At 40.7% G+C, this 19,128-nt stretch overlaps 1 protein-coding gene across 1 annotated transcript; it reads right to left on the bottom strand.

The window, feature by feature from the left end:
- Window positions 1-10,366: 10,366 nt before the first annotated feature.
- Window positions 10,367-16,671, bottom strand: Idi1 (isopentenyl-diphosphate delta isomerase 1). The gene is made up of 5 exons (XM_021215865.2): window positions 16,340-16,671; window positions 15,425-15,597; window positions 14,690-14,782; window positions 14,216-14,346; window positions 10,367-11,924 (listed from the first exon to the last, which is right to left on the bottom strand). The coding sequence occupies exons 1-5, from the start codon at window positions 16,474-16,476 to the stop codon at window positions 11,607-11,609; spliced, it is 852 nt and encodes a 283-aa protein (XP_021071524.1). The 5' UTR covers window positions 16,477-16,671; the 3' UTR covers window positions 10,367-11,606.
- Window positions 16,672-19,128: the final 2,457 nt, after the last annotated feature.

The raw sequence follows: 19,128 nt of genomic DNA, 5'->3' as shown, positions 1-19,128 counted from the left end.
AGTTTGAAGGAAATTTTAGATCTGGAGAGATTACTCAGCAGATTAAAAGCATTTGCTGCTTCTGCAGAAGCCCTTAGCACTCATGTGTGGTGGTTGTCAATTACCTGCAACCCAACTTCAGGGTGTCTAATGCCCTCTTCTAACCTCTGCAGGGACACACACACACACACACACACACACACACACACACACACACACGAACGAAGTAATTTCTGGTTTCTCTGGAAACTCAGATATGTCATATGATGTTTTGCTGGGGCAGGTAAGTGAAAGGATGTTTTGCTGCAGCAGACACAGAAAGAATATAAATATGACCCCACAGACAGTGGGAGGAAAGCTCTGGCATTGGTTCACCTTGCATCTTGTTGCTGATCTTTGCTTGTCATGACTTTGTAGAGAGTAACTCACTGAAGAACTTTTCATGATATTCTGGAGGCTTCTTGCCATTTCCATGGACTCAGATGGATCGGTGGAGTCTCGAGGTTTCTTCTGGATAGAACTGCCCTTGCTGATTAGTGATTGGTGTTTTGCTAGAGGACTTTACTGCTGACAACAAACATTGGAATAGACCCCCCCCAAAAAAAAATTTCTAGAGAGGTCCACAACCCCCACTTCCTATTTCCTTTCTTTTCTACTACCTCTGATGGGTGGTAGGCTAGAAGGGAGGTTAAAGCATTTATGAACCCTTATTAAAGTACGTTTTGACAGATCCAAGCCTACATACATACATACATACATACATACATACATACATACAACATGTAAGCAAAGCACTCAAACACACAAAATAAAATAGGATTTTTTTAATCTAAATTTTCTATATCAGGTCACCTTATCTATTAAACATACTTTTATATTTATAAAGTGGCCTGAAGTATAAACGTGTCCTTCCTTTGCAAAACAAGAGAAGAAAAGATGAACAGCTGAAAAGTTGTTCTTCTACCTTGTTTTGAGGGAGGTTCTCTCTTCTTACACACTAACTTCCTGACAAGTCTCCTGCCTTTACCCCAGTGTCACCCTAGAATGCTGAGATTACAGCTGTGCACCACTACATTCAAGGACCGAAGTCAGCCCATCAGACTTGTATGGCTTTTACCTGCAGAACCATCTCCCAGTCTCAATGCATCTCTTTAAAAGTGGACGAGTAGTTTGCACTGGATGGCTTGCCTTTATGTTCATTCTCCTGCCCAGCCTTGAATGCTTTACATGGCAAAACCACCTTTGGCTTTTTGCAATTGGATCAGAAAGATCCGATGGCAGCCCCAACACTGGGGAGTAACTGGAACCAGTGGGATTCAGGCACCCAGGAAGTTCGCCTGACCAGTGGCACGGGTTCCTTCAGGTCTGGGCCTGTGCCCTGAGCAGATCTTGGGCAGCCAGTCCCACAACACCCAGAAGAAGTTCTACTCCCAGGGGCTCTAACATGCCCAGGATCATAGGATCACAGGAGCTTGGCCACACCAGGATCTCAGGATCCCAGAGGCAGCTTGGAACCCAGGAGCTCTGATACACCCCACTCTCAGCAATGGACCGATCATGGAAACAGAAAATAAACAGAGACACAGTGAAACTAACATAAGTTATGAATCAAATGGATCTAATAGATATTTATAGAACATTTCATTGTAAAGCAAAAGAATATACATTCTTCTCAGCACCTCATGATACCTTCTCCAAAACTGACCATATAATTGGTTGCAAAACAGACCTCAACAGATACTGGAAGAATGAAATAATCCCATGTACCCTATCAGATCACTATAGACTAAGGCTGGTCTTAAATACCAACAAAAACAACGGAAAACACACATACACATGGAAGCTGAATAACACTCTACTCAATGATAACTTGGTCAAGGAAGAAATAAAGAAAAAATTAAAGGCTTTTCAGAATTCAATGAAAATGAAGAAACATCATACCAAAACTTATGGGACACAATGAAAGCAGTGGTAAGAGGAAAACTCATAGCTCTAAGTACCTCCAAAAAGAAACTGGAGAGAGCTTACACTAGCAGCTTGACAGCACACCTGAAAGCTCTAGAACAAAAAGAAGCAAATGCACCCAAGAGGAGTAGATGGCAGGAAATAATAAAATCAGGGCTGAAATCAACCAAATAGAAACAAAAAGAACTATACAAAGAATCAACCAAACCAGGAGCTGGTTCTTTGGGAAAATCAACAAATAAACCCTTAGCCAAGACTAACCAGAGGGCACAGAGACAGTATTCAAATTAATAAAATCAGAAATTAAAAGGGAGACATAATGAAATATATCTTAAAATAATTAGTTTGTTGAATATTAGCAGTTGAAAGTATTGAAATCATGTTCTACAAACAAGGAAATATTGTTGATATTTTCTCACTGTTCTTGAAATTGGCATTTTTTAAATGTTTAACTTCAAAGAGTTTTTGCTATTTTGAAATTTTAAAAATATACTTGCTGATAAAATAATTTCTCTCCTAGAAACTCTGATAATCTTTTTAAAGTAAACTTATAGTTAGACAATGCACACTGATATGTAATGTGTTTTAAATACTCTCTCACTATGTCAAGTGGTAACATGTAAGGGCTTTTGAATATATTTCTTAATGATTCATTTTTAATATTCTATGCTCTTTTACTATGCTTAATTCCCAAAGAATATTTTGTATGTTTTAAACGATTTAGTATCCAATATTAGATATAGGATCCTCAGTTATGGATAGTATTGAATGTTCATTAATGATATCTTTAGGGTATGAAAGGATAGGAATATAAAAGTTGAACAAATTTTTATGTATTACTTGATTCTCAAAATACTCAATATTGGGCTGGTGAGATGGCTCAGCGGGTAAGAGCACCCGACTGCTCTTCTGAAAGTCCGGAGTTCAAACCACATGGTGGCTCACAACCATCCGTAACGAGATCTGACTCCCTCTTCTGGAGTGTCTGAAGACAGCTACAGTGTACTTACATATAATAAATAAATAAATCTTTTTAAAAATACTCAATATTATTGTTTGATGTATACTATGCATTTAAATAATAAGAAATTTAATAAAAAAAATCCAATGGCAGTGTGGTTTAGCAGACCCTGATTGAACATCAAGCAGAATTATTGAAATATTTCCAGAAGGGAAGTATTCAGCATTCACATTTGGCAGAAAATAGATGCTTCTTGGAACTGGAGAGATGGCTCAGCAGTTAAGAGCACTGGCTGTTCTTCCAGAGGACCTGGGTTCAATTTCCAGCAACCACATGGCAGCTCACAACACTCCGTAACTCCAGTTCTAAGGACTCTAATATGCTTACACAGACGTGCATGATGGAAAAACGCCAATGCAAATAAATCATAAACTTAGAACTTTGAAATATTTTTCAGTTTTTTTCTCTTTTATGTAATTTGACCATCAGTTCTCCAGTGTGAACTTTGTAGTTATCAAACTGTGGTAAAGGTTGGTAGGTAGGCTGCTAAAGAGTTACAAAAAGGTAAATAAGAAACATGGTTTTACTGGGTGTGGTGGTCCATGTTTGTTATCCTAGCACTGGGGATAAAGGCAAGAGGATCAGAAATTCAGAGCCATTCTTGCTGGACATACGATGATAACAAATTCAAGAGACTGGAGAAACGGAGCCGTTTTGAACCTACAGTTCCACAGAAAGGGATGCCAGCCAAGAGAAAAGGCAAAATGGCTGGTGTGATGATCTGATGCAAAAACAGTGGCTTATATGGTCCTCTATCTCGGGAAATTCTTGTTCTTTTCTCCTATAAGCCAGGACTTGCCCCCTTCCTAAATCTTACATTTCATTGGTTTAGGACACAAAGGCTTATCTAGTTAATAATTTGAGCCTTTGCAATTGTTCATCTTTTCTGACTGTGGGGGCTCAATCACTGAGCGGCTGACCTGGAACTTTCCAAGTCTCCGAGTTCTGAGTCATGTATAAGCTGCAGCTGCAGTAAAGAGGGACCCAGAGCCTCCTGCTTATCCACAATTCTGATGAACTCCAAGCACACTTCGTATTGAAGATGGACCATCACACTCTGTTTCTTACAGTCTCCAGCTATCACAGGACCAGCCTGGGATACATGAAACTGTCTGAAATGCATGTATGCACACATGCACGCACACATGTATAGACGTAAAACTCAACATGTCCTGTCTATCTTAGGATGCTGAATAATTAAAGATCTAATCAATTCAATTGATTTTAGTGCACACATGTACTTATTTCTGTATACTTAGAATTTTGTTTTGCCTTATTAATAGCTAGATTAATAGCTGGATGTCAGTATAGCTGACCAAACTCCCATGACGAGATAGCTTCTCAGAATCAGAGAAGCTAACTTGTTAAAATTTGTATTCAGGGCTGGTGAGATTCCTTACCCATAAAAGCACTTGCCATTAAGCCTGATGACCCGAGTTTGGTACTCAGAACATGAATGATAGGAAAAAGCATATTTCCAAAAGACAATTGACAAATGTCCTCATGATGTCCATATGAGTTAACACAGAGACACACTAACTAGCAAACTAAGTAAATGAGAAAAAACAAACAAACAAACAAACAAACAACCTCCATCTCATGGATGGAAAAGGCCAAAGGTTAGGTTTTGAAGATTCCATGGACTTGTTGGCTAAACTTGACTGCCCCAGCAATGGGTAGTATAAATTTCACTTAAGTTCCTCCAAGGAATGTTTCCAAAACCACGTGCATACTTAGGATGTCCTTAGGACATGATCATGCTGTAAATGCCATAGACTCCGAAGATGCTGCTGGCCAGAAGCATAAGCATCCCAAGATTTTAAAGGAAAAGTGGTGTTCAGGCTTGATGAGATAGGCTCCTAAATTGCCCCTTTCTTTCTTTGAAGGTAACTTTATGGGCTGTGCACAATACTGTCAGGAAACAACAGTGTGTTGTTATTCATGAAAACAGACTGAGAAACAGCTTAGCTCAACAAGGGCCCAAAGCAAAGAAGGTGCGGCTCAGGCCATGTCCCAGGTCCTGTCTCACCTCCTCTGTAAACAGTTTATATTTAAAACACCCAGCCTCCATCCTTTTTTTCCTCTCATTAACAGTTTCTGGCTGTTACTATGAACAGGGTCTGGGCATAGTTTAGAAAAATCTCTAATAAAAAGCTATGAGTTTGAGAGCCACGATAGTGATTTCTACATCCTTTTATTTATTGAGCTAACACACAGTGAACAAATCTTAAGCTTTGATTATTTTGACATATACACTTATTCTGGCCTCCGTCTTCGATGGCCTGTTTTTGAACTTCAAGTCATTGTAATCAAGTACTTACACTTTTTGTTTCTGACTTCTACAGTAGAGTGGTCTGTCACACTATTGTGTGTGCCATATTTGTTCTTTTCATTGCTTGATGGCAACTCATCATAAGCATCAAGGATTTACTCATTGGAGCTGTTCAGCTGGGATGTCACAGGCTGGTAGGAGCTCCATGTAAGAGGACAGATGGGACCAAGGAGATGGTTCCATCTCAGATGGTGAAGTGCCTGTTATGTAAGCAGGAGAGCCTGAATCTGAATCCCCAGAAGCCAGGTGAAAGCCAGGAGTGGTGTTGCATGCCTGTAACCCTAGCCCTAAAGGTGTGTCATGGAGTTCTGCATGGAGCAGACCTCACTGGCCAGCCAGTCTTGCCGATCTCTAAGCTCTGGATTTAGTGAGAAACCTTGTTTCAATGAATAAGGTGATACATGAAAGACATCTGACATTAACCTCTGACTTTTTTAAAAAAAGATTTATTTATTATATGTAAGTACACTGTAGCTGTCTTCAGACACTCCAGAAGAGGAGTGTCTGGGTATCAGATCTTGTTACGGATGGTTGTGGGCCAACTTGTGGTTGCTGGGATTTGAACTCAGGACCTTTGGAAGAGCAGTCAGTGCTCTTAACCACTGAGCCATCTCACCAGCCCCCTAACCTCTGACTTCTACATATAGGTAGGTGTACACACAGAGAGAAACATAGATACAGATAGAAGGACTCACAATATATCACCTATTTAAAAGTAGTGTGAGCCACTGGGTATGGTGGCACACACCTTTGATCCTAACCAGGAGGACTTCTATTGAGGCCAGCCTGATCCACACAGCACGTTCTAGGACAGTACTACATAGAAAAGGGGGTTGAGAACCTAGGAGAGATCTAGCTTCTCAGAGAATATGACTGTCACTGAATTCCTGCCTCAAGAAAACATGCTGATGGATTTTCATAATTAGGGCCAGAGTCTGAACCTGAGCCAAGGTTAAGAAATGGAAATCAAGAACTGGAGAGATGGCTCAGCGGTTAAGAGCACTGACTGCTCTTCCAGAGGTAAGTAGTTCAATTACCAGCAACCACATGGTGGCTCACAACCATCTGTAATGGGACATGATGCCCTCTTCTGGTGTATCTGAAGACAGCTACAGTGTACTCATATAAATAAAATAAATAAATCTTTTAAAAAAATAAAAGTAGAGAGAAAGAAAGAAAGAAAGAAAGAAAGAAAAAAAGAAAGAAAGAAAGAAAGAAAGAAAGAAAGAAAGAAAGAAAGAAAGAAAGAAAGAAAGAAAGAAAGAAAGAAAGGGAAATCAAGCCAATCTTCCAGGTAAGTCTCTCATCAGGCAGACAGGCCTACACTGTAGCTGTCTTTAGACACTTCAGAAGAGGGCATCAGATTTCATTATGGACGGTTGTGAGCCACCATGTGGTTGCTGGGATTTGAACTCAGGACGTTCGGAAGAGTAGTTGGCACTCTTAACCACTGAGCCATCTCGCCAGCCCGTGGTACAGTTTTCTATCCTGCCATTATATGCCACGGGCTGGGCCCAATGGGTCTTCCTCAATCCGTGTGAATCAGAGTCTCAGACAGATGGGCATGGAGTCGGCAGGAATTGACAGACTCTACTTGAGAGTGTGTTGAATCTGAGTGTAATTTGTCAAATCGAGCATCAAACTTTTTAATACAGAAGAAAAAACAAGAAAAGCCAGGAAGGACAAGCTGAGTTACAGTGACACAAAAACAAAAGGAATGCATACATCAAAAGATGGTGGGGACAAGGCCACTGTTTACCACTAAGAAGGGAGCCAGGTGTTATGCTAGTCGATTGTTAAGCCCACCACCAGGGGTTCTTAGTAAATGCCTGATTATGCGGTTCCTTTGGCCTAGTGAAGAAACCTGTCTCAGGGGGATTCCCTAACTCTTTTTTTTTTTTTTTTAAAGATTTATTTATTTATTATATGTAAGTACACTGTAGCTGTCTTCAGACACTCCAGAAGAGGGAGTCAGATCTTGTTAAGGATGGTTGTGAGCCACCATGTAGTTGCTGGGATTTGAACTCTGCACCTTTGGAAGAGTAGTGGGGTGCTCTTACCCGCTGAGCAATCTCACCAGCCCGGATTCCCTCTTTCCTGGTAAACCCACCTACTAGCTAGGCCATTGTGTATTCCCTTGTTTGGGTGAGACAAGTAATCCTAAATAATCACTCTGCAGACTAACCCTGAGCTATTCTAGCTCCATTCTTTGTAATGCCTAATTAGTTTCACTGTCTCTACTAGAAGTAAATTTGAATGTTACTGAATAGGTAAGTTCTCACTGATTTCCTACTGAATTCCAAGCTCCTTGGCTTCAAGGATTTTCTAGGATGCTGGAACACTGGTGGAGGCTCACCTATGTTAAAATTCAATCTTTAAAGGCACTTATAATAAAACAATACTGAAAGAGAGCATACACCATACTAACGTGGGGATAGGGTTTGAGTATACAGGTTATGAGAATGCCAAGGTTCCAGGAGGCTGAGTTTCCTTGAAACTCTTTGCCTCAGGACTGCCGCCAAGCCTTTCGACTCCAACAGGCAGACTTCACTGGAGTGGGCGTAGCAGTTATATGGTAATGTTGATCTCTACAATTTTGGATTTTGCTTTGTTTTTCACAGGCTCTCATTTGTAGACTTACCTGTCCTGGAATTCCCAGAGCTCTGCCTCTGCTACCTGGTGCTGGGACTGGCAGTTTCTCCACTTTGTTTTTTGAGACAGGCTCTCTCATTGAACCTGGAGCTCATTGATTTGGTTATGTTGGCTGGCCAATCAGCTCCAGAAATCCACCTTTGCTTGCTCTCAGTCAGCACTGGGTTCAGGATACGTGCTTAAGTACCCAGCTATTATAACATGGGTGCCTGGGATCCAAACCCAAGACCTCATGATTATCAGCAAGCACTTTATGGATGGAATCATGTCTCCAGCCCCTCCAATAGCTCATTTCTTTCTAAAATGGAATATTTGTCTGAATGCTCCAGATTGTTCATTCGTTCGATTTTATGAACATAACAGATTCTATGCTAAAATTTACCTTTGGGAATCTAAAGCATGTAGACAATAAATCTAGCATAAAGGATGTGAAGAAGATGGCTCAGGGGGCATCCTCTCCTGCTGTGAAGAGGAGCTGAGTTCAAACCCCCCCTGCACCCATGTAAAAGCTGGGCATAGTTTCCTTGTCCCAATAACCCCAGAATCGGGGACAAGGATGGGTAGGTCAGAGGCACTCACTAGCCAGCAAGCCTACCTTCAGGTTTAGGGAGAACTTGCCTCAGGAACTGAGGTGAAGAGGAATTGATTAAGACGCCTAACACTCCTAACATCCTCCTTTAGTCTTCACATGTATGGCATCCAGGCATACATGCACATACACGTAGTGAGAGGACTGAATTAGCCAGAGCCAGGCTGACTCCATGACAGGTTGCAAACTGGCAGTTTGGGAGGCTAGTCCTAAGTTTCTGTTTCCCAGAAATGAGAACCCAGTCCCAGGAACCCGTGGTCAGGCAGCCATAGGCTCCGGCAGCCAATCCGAGGACACCTTATCATTTGGCCTGAAGAAAGAATAGGTAGCTACAAAGAGTAAGCAACCCCTGGGAAGTCTCCAGAGTCTAACCAAAAGATCAGTCAGACCCTGGAGCTAAAGGTGAAAGGGCACACCCCTCCCTGGAATTCCCCTGACAGTAAAAGCTGGGCCTGCGAGTCAACCAGGGGTCTCCCCATTTCGGAATGAGACCCCTGCACGCAGGAAATTCAGCTGAATAAATACCCTTTGCTTTTGCATGCAATTTGAGTCTAGGGTATCATTCTCTGGTGACTCCTGAACCTTAACAATACCACATACATGAATATAAAAATTTAAGGCAGAAAGCTGATTCTCGGGATATACAAGTATAATATGCTCAAATTCACGATGTAAAAAGTACATTATTAAGGCTAAAAAAATAAAAGCAAAAACCTAAAAAAAAAGTTTACCTTTGCAAGGTATTCAAGATAAGTCACCCCATAAGATTTCTATCCCTTGCACCCCAGTAAGGGTACAACAGATGAGACTGATCCAACCAGCACCTCCAAGGAAATGAAAACAACTCTCACTAGGATTCATTTCAGGTGTGTCCTGCTATGTGTCTCTTCCATTAGCGGGGAAAGCCACTGTTCCCACTACCGTCCAGTAGGGTAAGGAATACAATGAACAGCTAAGCACCTTAACTATCCTTCAGAACTAACCCATCTACGTTAAGTCCTAAGGTCAGAGGTAGCTATGTTTTGGGAGAGGGATACAATTTTAAAAGATGCTGGTGCTAAGGAGTTTACTGGGTCCTGCTGTTTGTACACATCATGTCCTCACAGCAGTCTAGCAATACAGCAGGATCTGGCACTTACAGAGTCCCAGGTTATAATTTTAAGACTACTGTTCGGCGGAATAGCCACTAGCTATCTAAAGCTACTGGATACTAATCATGTGTAATCAGCCAATTACTAGGAAATAAAACTATAAGTATTTTACCTATGTTAAAGGTATATAGCATTTATCATGTTTAAGATACAATACACAGATTAACCATAATAAGCCAGACAATATTAAAATAATTTATTTTTAATTCTCAATAAATACTTGCGACACAGTCATATCTCCAATGATAAATCAACTGTTCTGAGTTATCAAGAAATTAGGTTTATAAAATTTTTATAAGAAAAAATGTATCCATTATAGAAGCACTTAAGAATAAAGCTGTCTGAAGAGCTCAAATGTGACACACCTGTGGCAAGTTTTAAAAGAACATGAATCAAAGCACAGTATTAATATATGCCTATTCTATAACCTCAAAATCTTAATATATGCCTATTCTGGGACATCAATCTAGTCACTGTATGTTTCCTTATTGCTACCCCTTCCCACTTCCACCTCTAAAATAAGCCCTGGTTATAGAACAGTGAGCCCGTTATGGGACCCTTGATATCACCCATTAAAATTCTGGTTGTTGCTGACCATGGGGTACACACCTTTAATCCCAGTACTTGGGAGTCAGAGGAAGGTGGATCTCTGAGTTTTGAGGCTAGCCTAGTCNATGGATTGAGTTCTAGAATAGCCAGGGCTACACAGAGAAAGAAACACCCACTCTTCCTTAGATTTTTCTTTTGTTGCTGTAGTTGTTGTCGTCATCATCTTAACAAAGGGGTACTAATGCTACTAAATTATCTAACACAAGCCAGACCCCCTCCAAGATGATGCAGGGCCAGCCATGGTAGAGTCAAAGGTTTTCTCAACTCTTTAAAGTAGAACTCACNCCCACCTTATGACTAACCATCTTTTTCACTATGACTGTAAACAGATTTTGCTGAATAGCTAATCAGTTACCATTACTACCAAAAGTAACAGTTACCTTTAAGTAGTAAAATAATAACTTCAGGATGGTTAAAGCACAAAGTCAACTGAGAATNACAAAAATTAGTATACAGAACTGGCCTTTTAAATCTGTGGGTCAAANACCCAAGGGCTCAAAGCAACTGTCTATTAATATTTGATCTGTACCGCACATGCAGACTTCTTATCATGAAGCACAGTACAACAATCGTTTACATGAGCATTTACGCTGTGTTCAGTGCCATGACCACACCAGAGATGAGGTGAAGTGTAGGGGAAGATGTGCATAAGTAATATGCAATATGATATCATCTATAGACTTGAGCATCCAGAGTGTTGGTTATACAGGGATTCCTGAGATTAACCATCCTGTATGAAGACTGAGAGAGCTACATACTTTCCTCTGAATCTGCTCTGTCTGTTATTATTGTTGTTACAATTATCTTTAGGATTAGGGACCCAACAACCAATCATGGTATCTCTCAGCTGTATCCTGAGCCCTGCCCATTTAACCTCTCAGTGCTGTTTCAAAGCAGCTAAGCAGTGTCTTCTGCTCGATTTGCTGATGTATGATAAAAATCTAATAAAAATCTAATGATATAAAAAAAACTTGGCAATTAGCAAAGTGTTCTGAAAGTGTCTGTCAAAATGTAAAATATGAGTTCTAGTTATTTCCTCAATCTTGTCATAGCCAGGTATTTGGACAGGCTAAATTAAGTTTTNCTTATGGCATAATTTTGCAATAACGTCTCCTAAATGTCTTTTACAAACATCAGTGCATATATATGGGATATATAATATAAAATCGTAAGTTAGTTGAGTTTTTCCTTTCTCAAAACAAATTCTGGTTGTAAAATACCTATTATCATACAAGAGGGCCCAATTTAAAACCAAACCAAACCAAACCATTCTTACCAGGTAGAAAATTTTTCAAATCATTTACACATTCACATTCTATATATTTTCTCATGGTCAACAAATGGACTCAAATGGTTTAAGTTATCCCACCATTTGAAGAGGAAAGTATCTGCAATAATCTTAAACCACGGAGTTAACTTNATTTCACCTCTGGNTGCCTTCTTCAAAATTTCTCTGACTTCTTCCTTTGATACATAGCAATAGCTTTTAATCTCGTTGGGATCTGGATTCAAGGTTACATTCTTCCNCAGANACAGAATGTAATCAATTTCATGTTCACCCCAGATACCATCAGATTGGGCCTTGTAGTAAATTCTTGTTAGATAATTCATTTCATTTAGATCAACCTACAACATGAAAAGATAAATCAGTTAATAATACTATTGATGAGGTCAGGCAGAGAGATGCATGTCTTTAAGCCCAGTACTCAGGAGGCAAAGGTAGGTGGGTGATTCTCTGAGTTTAAGGCACAGTGAGTTCCAAGCTAGCCAGGGATGTACAGAGAGACATGTCTCAAAAACCAAACAACAGAAACCAAAGAAAAGGAGAAACTGACTAGTGACAAAAGATAACCTAAAATTAACACGTCTCAAGAATATCTTATTTTTTTAATGTATTTTTTTGTGTATGAGTGTGTTGCTTGCATGTGTAGCTGTGTACCAGGTGTGTGCCTGGTGCCTTAGGAGACTAGAAGGAGGCGACTGATCTCCTAGATCTGGAGCTGCAGAGGAGTGTAAGCTGCCATGCTGGTGTTGAGCATTAAACATGGGTCCCCTGGAAGAGCAGCCAGTGCTCCTAGCTGAGCCATCTCTCCAGCCCTTTAACAGTATCTTGAATGACAGCAGCACAGTTTTACAATCAGAGCTTTTAAATATATGGAAAAATTATTACTGTCTTGAGTGTCTCAATTTTTTATTCCTGAGACCAAACACAAGTTAATTTGTTTTCAAAATATTAAAAAGTAGTTACTCAAACTAGAATGTGGCATCTGAATTTTAAAGTTGCTATTACAGAAAAACATTCAACTGCATATGAGACACTTTGTCTTAATCCTCAAAGAGGACAGTTTAGTCTGGCATGACGGTATACTCCTTTAGTCCTAGCATGCTGGCTGGAAGCTGAAGCAGGCAGATCTCTACGAGTTCAGGGCTAGCCTGGTCTACACAGTAAGCTCTAGGCTAGCTAGGCCTAAAATTTGTTTCTTAAAATCACAGTCATAGTTTTGTTCAAGTCTACAAGGCTGGCTATTAAAATTGATCAAATCAGAGATGAATGTTTTCTTGCGGACATCCTTAGGAACATGAACCACAAATCTGAATGAGCTGATTTTCCTGGAATTGTTCTGTTCTTTCTAAAAACATGTTCTATCTATCTATGTATCATCTGTCTGTCTGTCTGTCTACCTACCTATCTAACCTATTTTTGAGGCGAAATTTTACCACGTAGCCCTGGCTAGCTCTCTAAGTAGATATGACTGACTTGAAACTCTGAACCAGCTACCTCTACCTCCTGAGCGCTGGAATATCACTCACTGAGGGCTTGCCAAGCATGGGGGAAGCCCTGGGCTCCACTCCTAGCACCATGGTGTGCACTTGTATTCTCAGCGCTAGGAGAATAAAGACAGGCACATCATCACCTCAAGGTCGTCCTCAGCTACAGCTTAAGTTTAAGGTTAGCCTGAGCCACATGAGATCCATGGAATCTCAAATATAGATAAATAAATAATAACATAAAATAAAGAGGGTGGCCAGAAAGATAGCTCAGGAGTTAAAAGTGCTGTCTTGTTCTTCCATGGACTAAGGTTTGAGCCTTAGCACTCACATGGCAGCCAATACCTGGCCTTAACTCTAGTTCCAAGGGATGCAGCTCCCTCTTTTGGCTTCCTCTGGTACTGCATGTAGATGGCCCACATGAGACACATGCAGGAAAAACAGACACTAAGTAAAAACAGGTATTATTATTATGATGATGATTATTATTATTTTAAAAGGAGGCTGAAGAGATGGGTGAGCAGTACCTACCAAAAGATCCAGATTTGGTTGCCAGCATCCCTGTGGGGATCTAACACCCTCTTTTCTGGTGTCCTTGGGCACCAGGCATACATATTGTGTACATAAACGTTGGCAAAACATTCATACATATAAAATAATCAAATCTTGGAGGTATTTTTTAAAAAAAAGAGTGAAATAAAAACTTAGCTGGATTAGGAATGTGGGCCAATAATCCCAGCACTTAGGAGGTAAAATCTAGCATCTGGTTGGAGGTCAGTAAGAGCTGGGCAACAAGGTACTGCCTCAAAAACCAAGACAATAAATATGCACATAATATTCCTTATTGAAGGGCTAATTCAATAAATCAGGAAGTTAGAAAACACATATCATGTACTACTATAATCTCAGTGACTGGGATGCTGAGGCAGGAGGATCAAGAATTTAAGGCAAGCTTGGGCTACATAGTTAAATTCTATCTCAAAACAAAGTTACTGGCCTGGAACTTAAGAAAGGGCGCTAGCCAAGAATGTACAAACCTCCAGGTTCCACTCAAAGCATTGCTGAAAATTTCTGTCTGGTAATTACCCAGTGTCTTAACATGCTTGGGTTTAGACTGCAGACTGTGTAAAAAGAAGAAGAGTGGGTACCTCTTCCAAGGGTATTCCTAACTCGGCTTTTAAGCGCCTCTGTGCCGCTCGCTTCACACCAATGGCGTTGTTCTCTTCCAGCTCACCTGGGTTATTTAATGGATGACTACAGCAACTATTGGTGAAACAACCTGGGAAATAGTAATATGAACAAAAAAGAATTTTTTCCCAATACTTGAAATACCAAAGAAAAACTTTCCTAAGTCATCAGATAAATAGAATTTTAAGTTAATTATAAGAGGTTCCCAGAGGTATTTTCTAAAAAAAATATTTATGGGTAAGTTTTAAAGCTTTTTTAATCAAGATCAAAATACACAGATAATTCAGATATTAAGAGTAGAGTCAGTGGATAAGATGATTTAATATAATATACAAGAAGCCATGTGCCTGTTTCTTTTGGACCTTGGTTCCAAGAAGTTCAGTCAGATTAAATAGTTCCCGGCAAAATCTACCTTATTCATTACGTATACCAACCTGGAAAGGTAATTTTAGCGTCCGATCTCTGCTGTAACAGGAGCTTATTTTCAGTATTAAACAAGAAGACACTAAACGCTCGATGTATTAATCCTAAAAGCAAAACAAATGTTGGTCAGATTTTTGCCAGTTATTTGTTCGATTTTCCCTCCTGCAGTTGAGAATATGATTAACACCTCCTGGGAGTTCTGCTGTTTTCCAGTCTTCTAACATGAAGTCCTTTGTGGCTGTGGCACCAGCCTGAGTACTAGACTCTGTCACTATAGGAAAGGAATCGCAGCTTTGATTCGTGTCAAGCACTCTTTCTTTAACCCAGATCATTTGGTAGCCTGCTGTGTGTGTGTGTGTGTGTGTGTGTGTAGGTTCATATTTTCCTTCAATACCCACTCCTCTCTCTAATCTTCAGAAAGACAGACTTGAGAACTATGATAATATCTACTCCTTCTTTATGATCCCCAAACAACTCTGAAGCCAATTAGTGGAGGGAAATATTACAGGAGAGATAGAAAGGTAAATTTTACTTGTACACACCATTTAACTGGAATGAAAGGTAAGAGAGCATTAAGAACTCAATACTTGGGGGGCAGATTTCTGTGACAACCAGCCAGTCAGAGCTATACACACTGAGACCCTCTTCAAACCCCAAAAGAGAAAGCATTCCTTTCATCTCAACATTTTTCTTAGCTAAATGTCTAGACAAGTCACTTTATAACAAAGAATACTTTAAGACAGTACCTTTGTCGATGTTTTCATTAAGGTGACAATTTTTCTTGGTGTCAGCCCCAATTTTATTGTCATTTTCATCAATAAGAATACACATCTCTGCTAGAAGCTGAACCTGTTTTTCATCAAGATGGGTGGTATTTATTTCAGGCATTGTGACAGAATGTCTGATCTGACCTAGAACCCTAACAGAGAAAAGTCATTGTATTAGTTTTCTAACCGGCATATAAATGCAGTACAGACATTCTAACACAAGCACTGGTAGAAGTGAGAGTGGACTTCAATGACAACATTCACAAACTAATTTAAAATCCTCTCCAGGGTAGTTTTCAAACGCGAGCAATTACTAAACTTTCTGAAATAACATCTTTAACTCATAATGCCAGGATATAAAGAATGAACTTCACGATCACCGGATAAAGTGATATTTTCTCACCCACTTAAAAGATGTTTAAAGTACAAAGGCACATCACCGAACTCAAGAAAAAGATCTAGGGACATAAAGGAGACGCATTTCCATCTCTTTATAAACCCACGTGGACGTTGACCAACCACACCACCTGCAAATCACTCTTAAACTAGAAGAAACCTTACGAGTAGACCTATGTACTCATTTTTGGAAGAAGACAAGTGACGTGTTACATACTGGAGGGAAGAACAGATTTTTCTCAGGTCCCTTTCTATAACTCAACTCCCCAAGGGCTATGAACCATTACATTTCTCGACTGCTGAATCGCTCCTCAGGGCGTTTCCATGGACAACCCTGAGAACCCGATGGGACTCAGCCGGCCACCCAACGCTTTCCAGAACGTCAGAGGCCACCAAGGCGAGCCAAGCTGGGAATCCGTGTCACCTCAGCCTCATACAGCCACCCCACCCTTCTTGGTCCTCTCTCGCTATCCTTCCCCAAATAGAAGGGAGGCTTACCAGAGATTGCGGCTGGAGGTGCTGAGGAGCTGTGCAGAGAGCTGTACTTCAATTCTCTCCGCAGCATGCTCCGCCTCCAGACCCCGCCCCCTAACAGCATATCCAATCGCTCGCGCCAGTGCCCGTCCGCGCCACATGCCTCCAGCCAATTGCCAACTTGCGCAAGCCTGACGTCACGGCCGCGCCAGGTTGGCGCGCGGTGGCACCACTTCCCCTGCGAGTAGCTCTGAAAGAATCGCTGGAGGTCTCCAGGAGTGATTGCGGCCCTGGGACCCGAGCGAGGGTGCTGGCGACCCCCAGTGGACAGCTGAGACGGCCCGCACGTCTAGCTGCTCCGCGGTGGGGAAGCTTCCTGACTGGGGAGGCTTCTTGAGGCGGGTTCGACCTGGTCGGTCGCCAGCCAATGGCACCTTGGACCATGCCCGGGCATGCCAATCAGCTGGAGGCAAGGCTAGGGCGGGACCCCGACTCTCCTGGAGTGTATGTGCGTGATGATGTCAGACGCCTTGAGAAGCGTGCTCTGACGACTACAGTTTTCTCACTGGAATTTCTGTGGGTTGGTCTTGATGGAAATTAAGAAATATCAAGAGATCGTTGCTAATGGGTTAGTTTGGAAGTTTTACTCCTGCCTTCCCAACATGTAATTCCCGCCTGTTTCCAGTTAGAAGATGCTGTAGATTTGCAGCAGCAATAATTCCCGAGGCGCTTTGCAATGTGGAATAATTGTCCAGCAAAGTTAAATGAAGTAGAGGCCGATTGGGAAACCAGCGTTTGGACTGATTAATTTAACAGTCGTTAAAACATCGTGTGACAGTCCATTCTTAATAAATTCAGTGACAAGATTATTATAGGCTAGGAATTTTTCATTACAGAGTATATGTGAAGCTTTTGTAAATTTGGTGGCACACGTCTTAAACCACAGCACTCAGGAGGCAGAGGCAGGCGGATCTCTTGAGTTTGAGGCCAACCTGGTCTACAAAGTGAGTTCCATGACAGCCGGGGCTACACAGAGAAACCCTGTCTGGAAAAACGAATTAATTATTACATATACAACTGGGGAAAAGTTCATGTCTCGAACAACCAGGTAAATAAAAGAACAAATAGGGGTTGGAGAGATAGCTCGGCAGATAAGAGCACCGGCTGCTCTTCCAGAGGTCCTAATTTCAATTCCCAGAAACCACATAGTAACTCACAACCATCTGTAATGGAATCTGATGCCCTCTTCTTGTGTGTCTGAAGACAGTTACAGTGTACTCATACAGAAAATAAATAAATCTTTAAAAAAAATAAATAAATATAATAACAATTATTATTAGTTATGGTAATAATTATCATTATGATTTGGTGTAATTGAGAAAAAGTTCATTTAATCTATTACACCAGTAATGTTTATTATTTTTGTAGTGTATATGTGTAGTGTATGCGTTATGTGCAAGTGTGTGTTCAGGTACATAATGCCTTTCTCTGTTGCTTTTTATTAACATTTTACTTTTACAATGTTAACATAAATACTAATATTAACACAATGCTCAGAGGCTAGTGGAGGTTAGAGAACAACTAAGAGTGTTCTCCTTCCAGCAAGCTCCAGTCTTGAGGGTTGGAAGCAGGCATCTTTGCCCAATGAGCTACCTCACCAGCCCCTCCATCTTATCTTTGGATAGAGGGTACCTCACTGGATTTGGAGCTCATTGATGTAGCTAGATTGTATGGCCAGCAAGTCCTCATGCCTCTGCTCCCCAGTTTGGGATTGCAGATACATATTGACATGTCTGGCTTTTTCATGGTGTTGAGGATCTGAGCTCAGTCTTCACACTTTCACCCTTTACCCGAAGCCTCTTTCCAGCCCAGTGTCTGTGGAACTCACGCGCATATTTCCTATGTATGATTTGGTAATATGCTTGGTCATTTGGAAAATATTGAGTTACTGAATTAAGCAAGTCTTCCAAATGTTGACACATTTCATTATTCATTACCAATTATATTAATATCACCAATAATCTTGAGACTCATTAGGCACCTTTCCCTGGGCGGGGTAGTCTAAGGAGTGAAGCATTGTTGAAACACTGCTAAATACTATTAAGTCATAGATAATGGTAATAATAAGCCTTTAAATATTCCTTTAAATGATATTTTTCCTTTATATGAGCTGAAATGGGAAGTGGGGTTGATTGGCTATTTAACAGATATCCCCCTCTCCTATTGATATTTCTATCAAGATGGGGAGAGAGTCACAATAGAACTGGCTGTTCTTGCAGAGGACCGTACCCACACTGCAGATCATAACCATTTGTAACTCCAGTTCTGGTGCTCTGAGACCTCTTGCTTTTACTAACACCAGGCACATACATAAATTCTGGCAAACATTCATTCACATAAAATTTTAAAATCTTAAAAAAAAAAGTGGAACATTTTCTCAAATGATCATTTCAAAGGCCTGTTTTTGAAGAGAGTATCTTGTGCTAATGCACAATAGGCTAAGATATAAGTAATGTGGATTATCCAGATTATCTGGATTATCTGGTGTTTCCCTGTGGCAAGAACGATGATTGAAATATCATGTATCCTCAGGCTGGTTTTAAACTAGTAGTGTCCCTATTGCTGATGAAAGTATTTTAGGTGTGATACAACCTTAGGCTCCTCTTGTACTTCCAACTTTCCTGCCTGGGTTTCCTAAGTGCTGTGATTTCTGGCATGCACCACCATGTTTGGCTTGAAATATTTTAGCCCACTATGTTTGTTTGTTTGTTTGTTTGTTTTCGAGACAGGGTTTCTCTGTGTAGCCCTGGCTG

Source organism: Mus pahari, chromosome 16 (genome assembly GCF_900095145.1).
Source record: "Mus pahari chromosome 16, PAHARI_EIJ_v1.1, whole genome shotgun sequence".
NCBI classification, from domain to species: domain Eukaryota; kingdom Metazoa; phylum Chordata; class Mammalia; order Rodentia; family Muridae; genus Mus; species Mus pahari.
Note: the sequence above shows the minus strand (reverse complement) of the source record. Positions and strands in the feature narration are given on the sequence as shown.